This window comes from Pseudorca crassidens, chromosome 2 (genome assembly GCF_039906515.1).
Source record: "Pseudorca crassidens isolate mPseCra1 chromosome 2, mPseCra1.hap1, whole genome shotgun sequence".
Taxonomy (NCBI): Eukaryota; Metazoa; Chordata; class Mammalia; order Artiodactyla; family Delphinidae; genus Pseudorca; species Pseudorca crassidens.
The window spans coordinates 52,123,120-52,142,942 of NC_090297.1; the positions used below are offsets into that span (position 1 = coordinate 52,123,120).

Here is a 19,823-nt window from a genome sequence, read left to right on the forward strand (position 1 = left end):
GCCTTTTAATACACAAAATTGTATTAACATCAGCCTGGATACAGATGGATGCATTGCAATAAACTGTAACCACTTGAGAGAAGCCTTTATTGACTCTCAAGTAAATAATGCACATTTTAAAGGATCTAAATATGCATTTACATAATGTGCTCTAATTTTTTATTGTGTCAGCTACTCACACACACACATCCATAAGAGATGTTTTTCTGCGTCAAAAATTTGGACTCATACCATTTTTTCTGCATTGCATTAGCACCATGCCAGATTCACAATGGTATTTTCTCTTCTCTAGGGCCTGAGCTGACCATCTCAAAATACATTTAATGAATTTTGCTGATTGAATGATTTGTTGACTGATTTAACCCCAGTGACACTTTCTAAAATAATCTGCAACTACTTGGACAAAAACTTAGGCACACTGAAAACATCTAATCCAAGATAAAAGGGAGAAAACAAGAAATAGGGAAGGAGGAAAACCAAATTTAGACATGGCTGAAATCTTAAGTCTGAGCTTTAGAGCAATGGAAGAACCCAATGCAGTCTCATTGTTCAGGAAAAGAGTGCTGCTAGCAGGTTATCCAGAGAAATAGTGGGTATTTAATAATATTTAAGAGTACTTTGTGATGTCTGTAACACAACTGTTTTCTGTTTGAAGAAATTAACGCTCAGGATCTTGAATGATTTATATCCAGTTCCACAGTGGACTAATGGCTGAACCAGAATGTCCAAGGCATGAGAAAGTAGGGTTTGTGAAGGATGACCCTTTGCAGTGCAGACTCAGCAGTTGTCTAATGTGAATCTACAGGCTAAATGATTTCCTGGTATTAATTAAGAATTAATTGATCCTTATAAATCAACCATTGTGGAATTAACTCCATATAGTACCATGTGTTCTTAGGTCTATGTTAAAATAAACTCTATGACACAGGAAAAAGGTGAATAAATTGTTTTTAGTAAAATGTAATAAAGAAACTAAGGTCTACATTCAAGTTGTTAATGATTTTCTTTTACATATTTAACAACAGCAGCAACAACAGGAGGGCAAGGATGCTTATTAACAATTAAGGGAGGGATTCCACGGTCCTGTTGAATTATTTCCTCTGTCAGGTTTCTCTAACTTTTATCTGTCTAGTCTTTGCTCAAGTGAATTTTTTCCCTTGGGCAGCATTCTCTGCTGGCCAGCACAATTTCATAATCTCACAATCATTCATCACTTTCCATTGAGCACCTGAAGCATTGCCACTTTATCATTAAGGTCTGCTTCCTGGGGACTCTTGACAATGGAGTTGCCACCTTTGTGTTTGACATGCTGTAAAAGTTGAGTGTATCATTTTGTTGTGCTCAGTACATTCCCAGCCTCATTTGGGAGATGCCACATTCCAGCTCTAACTAGAAACTATTGGGTCAAATGCACGGCACTGGGTCAAAGCTTCTTGCTACCAGCAAAGATGACCATACCATATTAGATGAAAAAATTCCTTGGGTTCTTTAAAGCACAATTTGCAAAGTAAGAGATGACCAGAGCCCTTTAACTTTTTAGCTGCAGATTTTAACTCAGACAGTAATGGATTCCAAGATTTACCATTCAGTGTATGAAGCCCGAAGTTTTACCAGTTTTTCTACAAGCTCTCTGGCTGTTTGCCAGGTTAAAAATATTTTTTTAAGTTTACATTTATTTGTATGGTTACTTTATTAATTTCTGTACCACTCATATATTTAATCATTCATTGAACCATCAACAAATATTTACTGAGTGCCAGACACTGTTCGAGGGATATGACAGTGAATCATTAAATGGATGGAAAAGCTATTTACTAATATGGAGAAGAGAGAAGAGCCAGTATGAGGGGTGGAAGGTGACAAGAATTCTAGTTCGAATGGGTTATGTTCAAGATGCCCTCAATTATGTGATTGAAGACAAAACTTTGTATTGTCTCAGTGTTGTATCCCAAGCCCATAGTAGGAGCCTTGGAATATTTTTGGATAGGTTAAAGGTTGCATGAATGAAAGGATCCCATCAGGTCATCTGCAACGTATGGACTGGACTCTTGTTTCCACTCCAAACCCCTATTTCTACTCTTTAAAAACTACAGATGCCATTCTGAACCTCAGAGTCCTAGCCACTCTAATTATTAGTCAGAAAATGCTCCAGTCCTACAGCTACAGTAGGGAACAAAAATCCCGTGTCTGGGGATCAATAGAGATGCATCCTTTTTTGACAGATGGGATGGTGGTAGAAAGTGTGGCCAGTCTCACTTAGTTGTTCTTCGTTTTATGAGTCACCCTCAATATTAGGAAAGTCTTACTTTCCAAATATTTGGGTATTCCTTTGTTTTCTCTTTGCAGGGCCTTCTTGAGTTTAAAGATTTAAACTGCAAAAAGTAAAGGAAAAATAAATACTCTCATCTGCTTTTACTTGGCAGTTGTTTTTCTGGCCCTCATTGGGGAGTGAGAGCCGCCATCTCGGCGTTACTTGGTTTGAGTGTCTTCAGCCCTTCCCGTGTGCTGTTCTTACCCTTCAGCAGGCTTCACGAATCACCCTTCCACTTCAAGGGCAGAAATCTTCCCAGGAAAGATTATTAAGCACCTCACATACGTTTTTTAAATCTAATGTAATCTTCTTCCTGTATCAGTGAGACTCAGCAGGGTTCAAATATAAGGGAATGATGGTTGTCTGAGCCTTTCATCAGTTTGTATGAGCAGAGGGCCAACAATTTAGCAGGGGTCACTGCCTACCTACTCAGCCTGTGGGTTCCCCTGCTATAACTAACATCTATGCGTTTCTGAGTTTGGCTTTGAAATGGCCAAAAAAAAAGGCAACATAAACCTTCTATGTAAAGTGAGGCACCCAAATTGCATGGGTTCATTAAGTGATCATTTACTACAGACTTCAAAAAATTTCATCCTGAATTAGTCCCTAGAAATTTCCTTGAAAGGAGTATAAGAGCTTTAACAATGAATTATTGTCTATGGAAATCTCAGCATGAAAGGGGATCCGTATGTGCAAACTAGAATTTGTCATATGTAATGTCAGTTAAATCAGGTCTAATCTACCAAATACATTTTTTATTGCCTGCTTCATTAAAAAGGCTCTTAAGGTAATGAATAATCTTCAGCTTCACCAAGGATTATTAATGCCTTTATAACTCATGTCCACTGAAAATAGAAAGACAGCTTGAAACTCTACCCTCATCTAGCCTCCATGTTTGTCTTAGAGCTTTAAGGAAGAAAATCTATCAGACCTCTCCAGGGTTAAATGCTGTCACACGAGCAGTTACTAGGAATTGGGTCAGGAGAAGAAATTTTAAAAGGAAGTTGAATCCAGTTTAAAAGCTGTGGCAAAACAAGTCTTTCTCTTATTAACTCTGATGTTTTCTTTTCCTACAGCAAGTCCACATGCGACACCATCAACTCTTCATTTTCCAACATCACCCATCATCCAGCAGCCTGGGCCTTACTTCTCCCACCCAGCCATCCGCTATCACCCTCAGGAGACGCTGAAAGAGTTTGTCCAACTTGTCTGCCCTGATGCTGGTCAGCAGGCTGGACAGGTGGGGTTCCTCAATGTAAGGAAACTTCTTTTTTTTTTTTTTTTCAATTTTTTAGAAATATTAACCGAACGTAAAAATAACAAGGGAAGACCTTATGACCATGTGACGTTGTGCTCTGATGTTGTGTTGACTGACTGCAGGCAAATGTCATATTTATTCTAGATTGTGGGAAAGTTAACTTACTCTAAGAGGGATTGGCCAGGGTTTAAAAACAGTGTTTGTGTTAACTTCGCAACTGTCAAGTTTATGGATATAAATCATCTCAAGGGTGAACTGTGTAACCTTCTAAGGTCTGTGGGCAGATAATTCCACCTCATGCATACTAACCCAAGGGCTCACGCAGTTAACAAAATAGAAAGACCAAATAGTTTGAAATAATGATTTTGGGTGGTAGGGAGAGGTAGGGGGAGGAGGGGGCACAGATGTTTCAGATCAACTAAGTTGATATTTTTAAAAAATAGTCCTCTAACACTTTACATCAAGTTGACCAGTACTTGAACTCAAGATTCTAGAAGTAGTTTATTATAGTTTGTTATTTCTGCAAGTAGTTATCTTTCCCACTTATCTTTGTATAAAGCTAAATAGTATTCAGTAGTTTCGAATGGAGGTTTTCATTTTTTCTCAAATAAACCAAATCACAATTTGAAACAATATTCCTAATGTAAAAGTGATTTTTTAAAATCACAAATTTTATTTCAAATATAGAACCAAATGTTTGCAATGGAGAGCTCTATCCCAAGGCCAATAATAATAACAATGAATTGGAAATAATGACCAGCATAAAGCCAAATGTGATTTTCATTTTCTCCTAATAACTGTAATGAAGCCACAGATGGGCCATAATTATTACTGCCTAATTTAGAATATTATATCACACGACCCTATCACCGATTTTCTTCCCTCGAAGAAATACCTGATTCTGCATATCTGAGACAGAACAGGCAGCCTTGACTAATGTCTGGTGATGTGTTAGCAGATACATTTCTGTCTAGACAACAAATCAATATGGACCCTTTTTTCTTTTTGCTTGTGTATTCATTTGCTTGGCTTATTCTAAAGCATTCACTTGTGGACTTTTAGCCCACTCAGAAATGACACACAGGCAAGTTTGTTGGCAAGAAAGCACAACATTCTGACTGTCGGATGAGATTGTCTTTGAGGAACAATACTAAATATATAAGTGAATGTTGATGAGGCAGTGATACTTCCTCTGCAGAATTACTAAGCTTAAACTTAAAAGCCTGGGCCAGCAACTGAATTTTGATTCAGGACTAGATCCTAAGTAGGAGCTGTTATTGTTGGTTGAATAGTGTCACTGAAGACCAGAGGCAGAAAGGCCACTTGGGAAGCCATGGAAAACTGAAGTGATCACCAGCATCAAGCATCTGACTTTTAAAATTTCTAACTCTTTTTTAATAGTCCTGACATCATCCCCTATAACTATCAAATGACCAGTTTTGCATTTTGATCAAAATTTTATAGGGTTTAAGGCAGGTCCTTCATGGGACTGTTTCGAAAAACTCAAAAATAAATGGATTTTATTGCTTTCTTCAGAAGGAAACTTTTCTTTTGTTAAAGAGCTGTTACTTGGTTGTTCTAACATCAGGCAGCCAGATAAATATGACTCCTAAGGCATATGCTTATATAATTTAAATCAAAATTAGAAGTGATATTTTTCCTTAGCAGAATTTTGACAGCTGAATTCTAAAGTTTCTGTGCCTGATGTTATACAATATGTGAAAGAAATTTTTTATGTTCACTTAACATATTTATTAAATGTTATATAATATCAACTTTGAAGAGTGAAAATAAAATATTTTTTTAATCTCAAATGCATATTTAGGAAACTTTGTTATATCTGTATAAATAGACATGATGGAATAATTCCACAATCTATAAAACACTTATATATTAAATCAATATTCAATAATCATGAGAATGATGACAAAAGTCACAGTTAATACAGAATCAAAACATACCAAGCAAAAGTTAGCAGGTCATTTTCTAGAATCAGATGCAAAGAAGGTCAGAGTCGTTCAAGAGGTAAGCTTAGGGTGCATTGAGCATGTGTGCCTAAGACTGTACTTTTGTGGAATGCCTTAAGAGCAACCCACAGCTCTTCATCCATATGCTCTTACGGAAGAATTCAAGTAGCTAGAATACTTAGTAATTTATGTGAAAGGTGCCTAAGGAATCTTTTGTTTTCCGAAGCGGCTAATGGTTCTATCTGTGTCTTCTTTCTCTTGTGCGTGTTTTGTTTGGTTCCCACCCTGGCAGCCCAACGGGAGTAGCCAAGGCAAAGTGCACAACCCATTCCTCCCCACCCCCATGTTGCCACCACCGCCGCCACCACCGATGGCCAGGCCTGTGCCTCTGCCGGTGCCAGACACAAAGCCTCCGACCACGTCAGCGGAAGGAGGCGCAGCGTCCCCCACCTCACCAAGTAAGTATGGCTGAGATGCGGCGCCGGTCGCCGGTCATGCTCTGCACACGTGAATGCACACCTACACCTGGCCCCTCACTGCATAGGCTTCAGTGAAAGGCACGATCCCCAGCGATGGCTGTAGCATGAGTTTGTAGAACCAAGACCAGATCAGAGCAAACAGCACTCTAGGGTGCTGCCAACCACATCAGGTGTGGAAACGACTGGGTGTTTGGGTGGATGAAATGGTGTAACTACATGCCAAGGGCTGAAGTCAAGATATGAAGTATTAAATTTTGCCTATTATTTGAGTGGCTTTGCATGCTATCCTCATGATCATCAAACAGCATCTACTTTTATGGATTCTTATTAGAAAGAGTTCCTCATGCTTCTTAGAGCCCTGCCTTCCAGTAACTTACAATCCAAGAGAAATGCACGTGATGAGGTACCAAGGTTAATGCACCTCATCCATCAAATAGAAAAAAAGTTTAGATCAAAGTAACCGGTTCAAAGGTGTGTACGTTGAACATTCGCGAAGAATAAGAGCCTGGCAGAAGGTCAGAGCCAGTAGCCATGGCAGCTGCGTGGCTAGGCTTGGCAGAGGGAGGAGATGGAAGATGAAACTGGAAGGAAAGAGAAAAGAAATCTTGGCTTGTCTCTGAAAAGTATGGGAACATGTGATCAGACAGTATAGGATTTCAAAACCTTTTGGAATAATGGGAATCATTACTTGATGAATTAGAGGGAGAACAGCTCTCCTGATATTTTAAAGATGACAGGGAATAGAAGTAGCTTAAACACATAAATTTGGCTTTTCTTAGTACCTGAAACAATGACTAAAAGAGTGACAGCTGGAGGCAGAGTTCCCAGGTGATGGTTGGACTACCTGACCTTGACGGGGGTGTGATGACCACCTTCTCTGAAGCTTTACAGAGAGATCAAAGCACAGGAAAGAATGGGAACTGTGACAGTGCCCCTAAGGAGAGGAGGTCTTCAAGGAGGTGAGGCTGAATGCAAGGAATCTACTGAGGAAAAGATGAGCACAGACCACGAAAGAAGTGTTAAGATCAAGAACTTGAGCAGCAGTTATAGAAGTTGAATGGAGGAGAGCACAAGAAGAAACGTCTTATCGACATAAGCTTTGGGATTGGACAACCACTTGGATGAATATAGTGAAGGATGAAGGATGATTCAGACTTCTCAGCACTGGGGACACGAGTACAGGACGGAAGGAGCCAAAGAGAAAAAATGAGCCTCTTGTGACACTGTGACATTGTGACACTGTGTTCATTGGATTTAATTTTGGTGACACTGAATCCCAAATGTCTAGAGTCTCTCTTGGGCATGGATGAGCTTTGGGCTATCTAGTACGTATTCACTTTGATAACACATGTAGCAGTGAGTGGCCCTGTGCATGGATTCTGGTTTCATAGCAAAAAGATTGAGGGTCTAGGGCCAATTCTGGGGAGGCTTACCTCTCTTGGTAAGAGGTGGTTCAACACTTTTCAACAAAGGAGAAAACTCTTGAGTGTCCAGTGACATAGGAAGCAAACTAGGCTTGCTCTAAGCATCTTGGAAGCTCAGCTTAGAAAAGAAGCTTCTGAGAAGCAGAAGCTCATAGGCCTGTCCTGCTTATTGTGTATTCATGTAACATCTTCAAAGGAGTCAGAGAAATAATCATCTCCAAACTCTATTTAGATCTAGTCACTGGGGATGTTGACTTACACATCGGCAGCCATGTGCTTAAACTGTGCTCTGTACATGCCTCTGGGTACCACTTTTCTGTTCATCTTCTCTCTGTATGTTCAGGACATTGGCAGAACCCTCAAAAAGCTTTGTTTGATGTTCTTTTTATTCTGTGTAGACATATCCTCACCTCCACCATCAATGTCTCATGCATCTGTAGTGCATTTTCCAGTAACGGCGATGGGGCTTTTCTGAGGCACTGTGCACGAGTGGAAATACCCTGGGCAGCTAGCTGTTGAAGTCTAAAGGATAGGGGCTCAAACCCTCACCTTTCACACTGCTAGCTCTATTTCTCTACCAACCCCAGTTTCCTCATCTGTAGAACGTGGGTGATAATACCTAGCTGGCAGGGTTATGTGAAATCAGCCACCATAAGCACTACCACCAGATAAATTGGAGCATTTTATTATCTGCCAAAACTCTTACCTAGTGGAAGCCTCCAGGCTTGGCTAATGAAAAAATATTCCTGTAGGACATGTAGAAGCTACTCAGTCCCTCAATCAGGTTGATACCTTTGGGTCCCTTCCCCGGACTCCACTCCATGGATTGGCTCTAATGCCTTGTATAAAAAGATACCCATGGTCCTCTTGTGCCCAGCCTCAAGCATTCTTTCAACATGACGGGAAGAAGTGTAGAGGGGGTCTGGGCAGATCCGGTTATGATTGCATGTTCATTAGCACAGTGTTTAGAGATTTTTGGAAAGAGAATATCAGGAAAGGGGACCCAAAGTTTGATATTTACATAATAATTTGAAACTTACTTTTTGAATCCTAGAATTCTAGGAATGTAGACAAAACAAAGGGTCCTACTGATGGTATAGAAAGGTCTTTATCATCATAAATCTTAGCCTTTTTGGTCTTTTCTGGGGTTTGCTGAATTCACAGTCATATGTTGTTTCACAGCAATTCTCACCTGACCATCTTCTACTTTGTTATTAAGACAGTGATATTCTGGGAAACCGGTCATTTATAGCATAAGAGAAGCCTCTCAAGTTAAAAATCTCAAAGCCTACCAGTCCACATTGGGAAGAGATTTAAGAACCCCTGCACAACAAATCCTCTTCCATGCCCCAATTTCTGAACTAATTGATAAATAAAATACAAGAAAAAAAATCAGATGGAAGACTAGACTATAACCTCTACTATTAGGAAATTTATTTTCTAGCTACAGGCGAATGTGCTTCCTAATGCTGAAACACAAACAAACCCACCCAGTCGCTGGCAGTGCAGGAGCACCGCAGGCCTTCCCATGGGAGGGGGCTGCCCTCCTGTGTAGAGCTGATGGAGGTCCAGGTGGCTCTGTGCTTCCTGGCAGCACCTGTCTCCCTAAGGGAAAGAGGAGAGGAAGGGGTGGGACGAGTCACGTCCAGTGTCTACTTCCAATCGCTACAATAAGTGAGGGAGTGGAGAGGCCCAAGAGTGTATGGGAGGGAAAAGATACCAAGAGTGCTGTAGCCCCTCTTCCTTAACATTCATCTTTGATAACTACCTTCTTTCATTCATTTATTCATCCTTCATATATCGAGTATCCGCCATGTGCCAAGGACTGTGTTAGCCCCTGGGGATACAAAGATGATTCATCCCTGCTCTAAAGAAATGTGGGATTTATTGCAGGAGACAGCTGGGAAACGGGTAGCTCACACTGACAACACTGGGACAGGGGTGCACATAGGTGCCACAAGAGACTTGGGAGGGATTTGGGTCCAGATGCGGAGCCTCAGGTAAGATTTTTTTGGAGTGAGTGACTTCTAAGCTGTTTAGTAGGAATATCATTCTGGTGTTTTAAGTCTGAGAGAGAAGGTAGAACTTCTCTTCAGAAACCAGCTTGTGGGTGGAAGGAGGGGGTGTCTAAAATTGGATTACCACTGGATAAAAATTTAGAGCAAAAGTATATTTCATAAATTCTGTGCTTTCTTAGAAATTAAAACCACAGGATGGTTGGATCCTGGTTATCTTTGTCAGTTTATTAGAGCTCAACTTTAGTGAGGAGAAACATCACAACAGAGTATTAAGTACAGATGTTCAGTATCCCAACAGTATGTCTGAAACTGAGGCTTTTTCAAAAACACTAACTGTATAACCTAGGACAGCCTTTCCTATTGAGGGAAGATGACTTGCAATAAAAAAAGATTTAAAAAGTAAAAGTAGGAAATCATACCCAGGATCACCTATATTACCAGCTTTTCTGGGCCTGGACTCCTGTGTCTGTTGGAATAATACTTTGCTCTACACACTCTCATAGGTGGATTGTCAGGATGAACTGGGGTGACAGATGTGCTGTGCTATAGACAGTTAAAAGTCCAAGACATCATTTTTAATATGCTCTTATAATGAAATACAAATGGATACCAGCCTAAAGCAGAATATATACTTTTAAACTAATCAGTTGCCTCTGGCACCAATATGCAACTTTGCAGCTGTGGCCAGGAAAACAGGGTAAGGCAGATTTGGGGAGGGACATGTTTGCCTATAAAATAAATAGATTTTAATGGGAAAAATCTTTACCAGTGCCTTAAAAAACAGAGTAGCGAGGGTGGAAATAAGAGTTCTGCTGTCTCTCAAGGAGGACATTCATACTGTTGACTCGTTTGGAGAAAGATTGATATACTATGCCTGATCTCTTTAGGATACCATGACAAATAGAAAGGATAACTGGTTAAGAGTAATTCACAGTGGATGGGTTCCATTCCCGCTGATTAACTGGGTTTAGATACCCAGCGAGAGATTATCACTTCCTTCATCCATTCAGTAAATAGTTATTGACCATCCACTATGTGCCGGCAGTGTTCCAGATGCTAGGATCATGCAGGAAATGAAAGAAATAAAAAGCCCTGATCTTGCGGAGCTTTCATTTTACAGAAGGAAGAAAGGCGATAAATAAAATAATAAGTCTAATAGGTAGGAGTGATGTAAGGTGGTGATACATAAGCGCTACGTAGGAAAATGAAGCACAGAGGGGTTGGGATTAGTGGGGTTGGGATACAACTTAGATAGGATGGTTGGAGAAGGCCTGTCTGAGAGGGGGAGATTTGAACAAAGGTCTGACAGAGGTGAGAGGGTGAGCCATGAGACTGTAGAGGGAAGCGCTTTGCAAGCAGGAGGATCAGACAGTCCAGCCCGCATGTTTAAGGAACAACCCGGAGGCCAGTGTGGTGAGAGCAGAGTGAGTGAATGAGTGAAAGTAGGGGGAGGCCAGGTCTGAGGGGTAATGTGGATGAATGTGGATGTGACTGGGAGATGGTGGGGGGGCGAGAGGGTGCGGAGGAAGGAGGTTCTTACAGGCCATGGTTAGGACTTTGGCATTTTCTCTGAGTGAGATGGGGAGCAGAGGGGTGATACTGCCTAGGTTTTTCGTTTGTTTTATTTTTTTTTTGCGGAACGTGGGCCTCTCAGTGTTGTGGCCTCTCCCGTTGCGGAGCACAGGCTCCGGACGCGCAGGTTCAGCGGCCATGGCTCACGGGCCCAGCCACTCCGCGGCATGGGGGATCTTCCCGGACTGGGGCACGAACCCGCGTCCCCTGCATTGGCAGGCGGACTCTCAACCACTGCGCCACCAGGGAAGCCCCCTACCTAGGTTTTAATGGAAACTCTTTGAAGGCTTTGTTGAAAATAGGTTTCAGGGGGCAAGAATTAAAGCAGGAAGACCAGTTAAGAGGCTTTTTAAAAAAATCAATACATATGATGAGTGTCTTCTGCATGCCAGCCACTATTCTAGGTGCAAGGGATGCAAAAGTGAACAAAGCAGACAATCGCCTTCCCTTGTGGAGCTTAGCTAGAGGGAGGGGACAAACAATAATTAAAGAATAAGTAAACTAGTAATTTAGGGACCAGTAAGTACAATGGAGAAAACTAACACGGGGAGGGGAGGTGACACACCATTGCAATAATGCAAGCAAGAGTTGCTAATGACCTGTACCAGCATCCGGGCAGTAGGGGTGGTGAGAAATATTTGAAAGGTAAAGCTGATAGGATTTACTGACACATTAGATGTGGGTTGAGAAGAAGAAAAAAAAAAAAACACTAGAGAAACAGCAATGACTCCTAGGTTTTTGACCTGAGCAGTTGGAAGGACGGAGTTGCCATAAACGGAGACGGGAAAAATTGCAGGAAGAGCAGTTCTGGGCAAGGGGTGGGGATCAGAAGTTTGGTTTGACCAAGTTATATTTGGAGATGCCTATTAGGTATCTTACTGGTGAGACCAATTATAATAACATCCTACCTACTGCAGTTGTTTGCCGTGTACTCAGTTTTTCCACATGTACCATCTCATTAATTGCGGAGGGACTCCTTTGCAAACATGTAATAAAACAAGTGGCTATTCCTGTGAGTCCTGAGGACAACAGCTCCAGAATAGGAGAAATCTCTCATTACATTTGGGTCTGTTTGTGGTATGATAATTCAAAATCCACTATTCATTTTCTTAATTGCATTGTAAGAGTCAATTTTTTTTTATAATAGGTTGGCACAAAGAACATACTATAAAAATGGACTTTTCCAGAAAAGAAACTGAAGATTGGCATCATAGCTTAGAATTATAATGAAAAGAAAGAAACACTTTTGAATTATGATGGAAGATAAAACATGCATATTTTCCTTTTTTAAATTAATTATGAACACAAAAACTCAATTTAAAAATGCATAAAAGACTTATAAACAATTTTCTCCATGCCTTCTTAGCCATGAACTTGTGATTTTTTAAAACTAGAATTCTGTTAAATTAGAAGCATGTAATAACAAGTTCCCTTTTTTATTTTTATATCTCTGATGAATCTTGTATATATTCATTATATGAATGAGTTTGAACCTGTTAACCAGAAAGATAATAATCTGACGGGGATTGAAATTTCCTAGTGTAATAATTAACATATGTTCAATGCTTTTTGGTTAGCAAAGCTCTTTACACATGTATGTTATCTCGTTCCATCTTCCTAAGACTCCTGTGAGGTCAGGATTTTATAGATAAGGAAACTGAGATTCCAGAGTGGAGGTTACTTTCCCAAGATTATATAATCCCATGGTAGCTCGGTACTAGCTCCTACTGTAGCCAAATTACAAAGCAATGGGACTTGATTTTCGGTTACCGAGCAGGCACAACTGTCTGCTCTCGTCTGAAATTAATAACACAACAAACCATTGAGCTTTTATTAATGTGTCAAGCACTTTAAAAAATGTTTTTTATGTATTATCTTGTTTTAATCCTCACATTAGTGCTATGAAGTACGTACTTTAAAAAGTAAATACCCTAACTGAGAAAGACAAGGCACGAAGATATAGGTAACTTTCTGAGGGTCAGACAGCCAAGGGTAGCAGCGTCATGACTCACACCCAGCCACTTTGAACCTGTAGTTCATGCACTTGGCCAGAGCATCCGGAGCCCAAAGTTTCCATGTTTGCAGTGAAGACCCTGGGGGAATAGAACAGAGGAAGATATTAGTGGTCATTTATACTTTAGTGTGGATTGGCTTCTGTTGCTGAGAGTAACTTTTGTTAGCAGGGAAAGGAAGAGAGTAGAAGATCTGGAGGTAGATAAGACAAAAATAGCAAAAAAGGTAGACAAACAGGAGCTGTAGCTAAAGGCAGATTGTCTTTATTCCCCACTGCTCTCCAGAGCTTGAACTGTTGCTGAATGCTTAGGAGAATTACTTTCTGAGTTTTCACCCAAATGATGACAGCTCTCTTTTTCACCAACACGTTTTTATGTGTAAAACACACAATTTTAATCAGTAATTGAATTTAGAGCAAATCAGTGAATGATATGTCATATTTACACAATTTTTAAATGACTAAGGACTGTATTTCCTCTTTCAGAGAAGAGCCAGTGGATAAGGACAAGAAAGAATAAAAAAAAAGGGGGGGGGGCTTCCCTAGTGGCGCAGTGGTTGAGAGTCCGCCTGCCGATGCAGGGGACATGGGTTCATGCCCCGGTCCGGGAAGATCCCACGTGCCGCGGAGCGGCTGGGCCCCTGAGCCATGGCCGCTGAGCCTGCGCGTCCGGAGCCTGTGCTCCGCAACGGGAGAGGCCACAGCAGTGAGAGGCCCGCGTACCGCAAAAAAAAAAAAAAAAAAAAAAAAAAGTTAGCGGCTTCCTTTCACAAAACAGTTTTTCATTACTGATGCCTGCACTATTCCTTTAGTCTTTGAATTTTTTTAAAAAATTTACATTCAGTGAAATTCACTCTTTAGTGTACAGTTCTATGAGTTTTATAACATCATAGATTCTTCCAGCCAACACCAGACAGGATACAGAACAATTCTAAAGAACTCCCTCCTCTTTCTTATCTACTCTTTCTTATCTGCTCTTCAGTTATTGTCTGATGTCACTTAGTGCCAGGGAACTTATTTTACTTTGATCTCTCTATTTCCACATTGATATTTATTCTTCTGTCAGTATTGCTACTATCTCCATTATATTTTAACTTTTTATATTCTTCTAAATTAGAAAGAGACCTACATAACTACAGTACTTTAGTATATGATAATAGTGACATTTCTTATTGGAAGAGGGAAAGGGATTATTCAGTAAAGTATATTGGGATGACTGAGTAACTGTCCAGAAAAAATAAAATTCCTTACACCAAAATAAATTCCAGGTGGTGCAAAAATATAACATAGAAATATTAAGCCTTAAAATACCAAGAAAAAAATAGGAGAAACTTTTTGTGGAATATTGGAGTGAGAAAGGCCTTTCAAATAATACAAAAAAAACAGAATCCATGAAAAGAAAACTGATAAGTTCTGCTCTAAAAGTATTAAAAATGTATACATTGGGAAAAAAACACCATAGACAAATTCAAAAGACAATGATAAAGTGGGAAAAATATTTGCAACACCTGTGGCAGAGGGCTAAATTATGTAATACATAAATAGTTTTTTTTTAACATCTTTATTGGGGTATAATTGCTTTACAATGGTGTGTTAGTTTCTGCTTTATAACAAAGTGAATCAGTTATACATATACATATGTTCCCATATCTCTTCCCTCTTGCATCTCCCTCCCTCCCCCCCTCCCTATCCCACCCCTCCAGGCACTATAAATAGTTTTGTATGTTTTTCTTTTTAACATCTTTATTGGGGTATAATTGCTTTACAATGGTGTGTTAGTTTCTGCTTTATAACAAAGTGAATCAGTTATACATATACATATGTTCCCATATGTCTTCCCTCTTGCGTCTCCCTCCCTCCCACTCTCCCTATCCCACCCCTCCAGGTTGTCACAAAGCACCGAGCCAATATCCCTGTGCCATGCGGCTGCTTCCCACTAGCTATCTACCTTACGTTTGTTAGTGTGTATATGTCCATGACTCTCTCTCGCCCTGTCACAGCTCACCCTTCCCCCTCCCCATATCCTCAAGTCCGTTCTCCAGTAGGTCTGCGTCTTTATTCCTGTCTTACCTCTAGGTTCTTCATGACATTTTTTTTTCTTAAATTCCATATATATGTGTTAGCATATGGTATTTGTCTTTTTCTTTCTGACTTACTTCACTCTGTGTGACAGACTCTAGGTCTGTCCACCTCATCACAAATACCTCAATTTCGTTTCTTTTTATGGCTGAGTAATATTCCATTGTATATATGTGCCACATCTTCTTTATCCATTCATCCGATGATGGACACTTAGGTTGTTTCCGTCTCCGGGCTATTGTAAATAGAGCTGCAATGAACATTTTGGTACATGACTCTTTTTGAATTTTGGTTTTCTCAGGGTATATGCCCAGTAGTGGGATTGCTGGGTCATATGGTAGTTCTATTTGTAGTTTTTTAAGGAACCTCCATACTGTTCTCCATAGTGGCTGTACCAATTCACATTCCCACCAGCAGTGCAAGAGTGTTCCGTTTTCTCCACAGCCTCTCCAGCATTTATTGTTTCTAGATACTTTGATGATGGCCATTCTGACTGGTGTGAGATGATATCTCATTGTAGTTTTCATTTGCATTTCTCTAATGATTAATGATGTTGAGCATTGTTTCATGTGTTTGTTGGCAGTCTGTATATCTTCTTTGGAGAAATGTCTATTTAGGTCTTCTGCCCATTTTTGGATTGGGTTGTTTGTTTTTTTGTTATTGAGCTGCATGAGCTGCTTGTAAATTTTGGAGATTAATCCTTTGTCAGTTGCTTCATTTGCAAATATTTTCTGCCATTCTGAGGGTTGTCTTTTGGTCTTGTTTATGGTTTCCTTTACTGTGTAAAACCTTTAAAGTTTCATTAGGTCCCATTTGTTTATTTTTGTTTTTATTTCCATTACTCTAGGAGGTGGGTCAGAAAGGATCTTGCTGTGATTTATGTCATAGAGTGTTCTGCCTATGTTTTCCTCTAAGAGTTTGATAGTTTCTGGCCTTACATTTAGGTCTTTAATCCATTTTGAGCTTATTTTTGTGTATGGTGTTAGGGAGTGATCTAATCTCATACTTCTACATGTACCTGTCCAGTTTTCCCAGCACCACTTATTGAAGAGGCTGTCCTTTCTCCACTGTACATTCCTGCCACCTTTATCAAAGATAAGGTGTCCATATGTGCGTGGGTTTATCTCTGGGCTTTCTATCCTGTTCCATTGATCTATCTTTCTGTTTTTGTGCCAGTACCATACTGTCTTGATTACTGTAGCTTTGTAGTGTAGCCTGAAGTCAGGGAGCCTGATTCCTCCAACTCTGTTTTTCGTTCTCAAGATTGCTTTGGCTATTCGGGGTCTTTTGTGTTTCCATACAAATTATGAAATTTTTTGTTCTAGTACTGTGAAAAATGCCAGTGGTAGTTTGATAGGGATTGCATTGAATCTATAGATTGCTTTGGGTAGCAGAGTCATTTTCACAATGTTGATTCTTCCAATCCAAGAACATGGTATATCTCTCCATCTATTTGTATCATCTTTAATTTCTTTCATCAGTGTCTGATAATTTTCTGCATACAGGTCTTTTGTCTCCTTAGGTAGGTTTATTCCTAGATATTTTATTCTTTTTGTTGCAATGGTAAATGGGAGTGTTTTCTTCATTTCACTTTCAGATTTTTCATCATTAGTGTATAGGAATGCCAGAGATTTCTGTGCATTACTTTTGTATCCTGCTACTTTATCAAATTCATTGATTAGCTCTACTAGTTTTCTGGTAGCATCTTTAGGATTCTCTAAGTATAGTATCATGTCATCTGCCAACAGTGACAGCTTTACTTCTTCTTTTCCGATTTGCATTCCTTTTATTTCCTTTTCTTCTCTGATTGCTGTGGCTAAAACTTCCAAAACTATGTTGAATAAGAGTGGTGAGAGTGGGCAACCTTGTCTTTTTCCTGATCTTAGTGGAAATGCTTTCAGTTTTTCACCATTGAGGATGATGTTGGCTGTGGGCTTGTCATATATGGCCTTTATTATGTTGAGGAAAGTTCCCTCTATGCCTACTTTCTGGAAAGTTTTTATCATAAATGGGTGTTGAATTTTGTCAAAAGCTTTCTCTGCATCTATTGAGATGATCATATGGTTTTTCTCCTTCAATTTGTTAATATGGTTTATCACATTGATAGATTTGCGTATATTGAAGAATCCTTGCATTCCTGGAATAAACCCCACTTGATCATGGTGTATGATCCTTTTAATGTGCTGTTGGATTCTGTGTGCCAGTATTTTGTTGAGGATTTTTGCATCTATGTTCATCAGTGATATTGGCCTGTAGTTTTCTTTCTTTGTGACATCCTTGTTTGGTTTTGGTATCAAGGTGATGGTGGCCTCGTAGAAGGAATTTGGAAGTCCTCTACTATGAATGTGTTACTGTCGATTTCCCCTTTTATGGCTGTTAGTATTTGCCTTATGTATTGAGGTGCTCCTATGTTGGGTGCACAAATATTTACAATTGTTATATCTTCTTCTTGGATCGATCCCTTGATCATTATGTAGTGTCCTTCTTTGTCTCTTTTAATAGTCCTTATTTTAAAGACCATTTTGTCTGATATGAGAATTGCTACTCCAGCTTTCTTTTGGTTTCCATTTGCATGGAATATCTTTTTCCATCCCCTTACTTTCAGTCTGTATGTGTCTCTGGGTCTGAAGTGGGTCTCTTGTAGACAGCATATATAAGGGTCTTGTTTTTGTATCCATTCAGCCAATCTGTGTCTTTTGGTGGGAGCATTTAGTCCATTTACATTTAAGGTAATTATTGATATGTATGTTCCTATTCCCATTTTCTAAATTGTTTTGGGTTCGTTATTATAGGTCTTTTCCTTCTCTTGTGTTTCCTGTCTAGAGAAGTTCCTTTAGCATTTGTTGTAAAGCTGGTTTGATGGTGCTGAACTCTCTCAGCTTTTGCTTGTCTGTAAAGGTTTTAATTTCTCCATCAAATCTGAATGAGATCCTTGCTGGGTAGAGTAGTCTTGGTTGCAGGTTTTTCTCCTTCATCACTTTCAGTATGTCCTGCCACTCCCTTCTGGCTTGTAGGGTTTCTGCTGAGAGATCAGCTGTTAACCTTATGGGGATTCCCTTGTGTGTTATTTGTTGTTTTTCCCTTGCTGCTTTTAATATGCTTTCTTTGTATTTAATTTTTGACAGTTTGATTAATGTGTGTCTTGGCGTATTTCTCCTTGGATTTATCCTGTATGGGACTCTCTGTGCTTCCTGGACTTGATTAACTATCTCCTTTCCCATATTAGGGAAGTTTTCAACTATAATCTCTTCAAATATTTTCTCAGTCCCTTTCTTTTTCTCTTCTTCTTCTGGAACCCCTATAATTCGAATGTTGGTGCGTTTAATGTTGTCCCAGAGGTCTCTGAGACTGTCCTCAGTTCTTTTCATTCTTTTTTCTTTATTCTGCTCTGCAGTAGTTATTTCCACTATTTTATCTTCCAGGTCACTTATCTGTTCTTCTGCCTCAGTTTTTCTGCTATTGATCCCATCTAGAGTACTTTTAATTTCATTTATTGTGTTGTTCATCGTTGCTTGTTTCATCTTTAGTTCTTCTAGGTCCTTGTTAACTGTTTCTTGTATTTTCTCCATTCTATTTCCAAGATTTTGGATCATCCTTACTATCATTATTCTGAATTCTTTTTCAGGTAGACTGCCTATTTCCGCTTCATTTGTTAGGTCTGGTGCATTTTTATCTTGCCCCTTTATCTGCTGTGTGTTTTTCTGTCTTCTCATTTTGCTTATCTTACTGTGTTTGGGGTCTCCTTTTTGCAGGCTGCAGGTTCGTAGTTTCCGCTGTTTTTGATGTCTGTCTCCAGTGGCTAAGGTTGGTTCAGTGGGTTGTGTAGGCTTCCTGGTGTAGGGGACTAGTGCCTGTGTTGTGGTGGATGAGGCTGGATCTTGTCTCTCTAGTGGGCAGGTTCACTTCTGGTGGTGTGTTTTGGGGTGTCTGTGGCCTTATTATGATGTTAGGCAGCTTCTCTGCTAATGGGTGGGGTTGTGTTCCTGTTTTGCTAGTTGTTTGGCATAGGTTATCCAGCACTGTAGCTTGCTGGTCGTTGAGTGAAGCTGGGTGCTGATGTTAAGATGGAGGTCTCTGGGAGATTTTCGCCATTTGATATTACGTGGAGCTGGGAGGTCTCTTGTTGACCAGTGTCCTGAAGTTGGCTCTCCTACCTCAGAGGCAGAGCCCTGACTCCTGGCTGGAGCACCAAGAGCCTTTCATCCACACGGCTCCTCAATTTGGGATGACTCGTTGTCTATTCAGGTATTCCACAAATGCAGGGTACATCAAGTTGATTGTGGAGCTTTAATCTGCTGTTTCTGAGGCTTTGGGGAGGTCTGAGGTCTTCTGCCAGCCTTCAGTAGGTGTTCTGTAGGAGTTGTTCCACGTGTAGATGTATTTCTGGTGTATCTGTGGGGAGGAAGGTGATCTCCGCGTCTTACTCTTCAGCCATCTTCAAGGTCCCCCCTCTGAATAGTTTTTTAAAGTCAGTAAGAGAGACCAATAATCCAACAGAAAGACAACAAAATGATATAAACATAGAGAAATGGAAAACATTTGAAAGATGTCTCATTCATGTAGCATAAAAGCAATACAAATTAAAACTCGAATGGTATTTTTACCTATCAGATTAGCAAAGATCAAAAAGGATCTTGACACAATCTTGGTAAGTGTGTGGGAAACAGGCACACTCCTATACTGTTAGAGGACTGTAAATTGGTT

General features: G+C 39.9%; 1 protein-coding gene across 8 annotated transcripts in view; it reads left to right on the forward strand.

Annotated features, from left to right (window-relative positions):
• NFIA (nuclear factor I A) overlaps positions 1 to 19,823 on the forward strand; it is a 417,920-nt gene that overhangs the window by 350,216 nt on the left and 47,881 nt on the right. For 6 of the 8 annotated variants that reach the window (XM_067726354.1, XM_067726352.1, XM_067726350.1 and 3 more), the window contains 2 exons: positions 3,388 to 3,566; positions 5,829 to 5,994. In XM_067726354.1, coding sequence (XP_067582455.1) covers positions 3,388 to 3,566; positions 5,829 to 5,994 — 345 coding nt within the window. The remainder of the gene's footprint in view (positions 1 to 3,387; positions 3,567 to 5,828; positions 5,995 to 19,823) is intronic. The other 2 variants (XM_067726349.1, XM_067726355.1) reach the window with 1 other exon arrangement.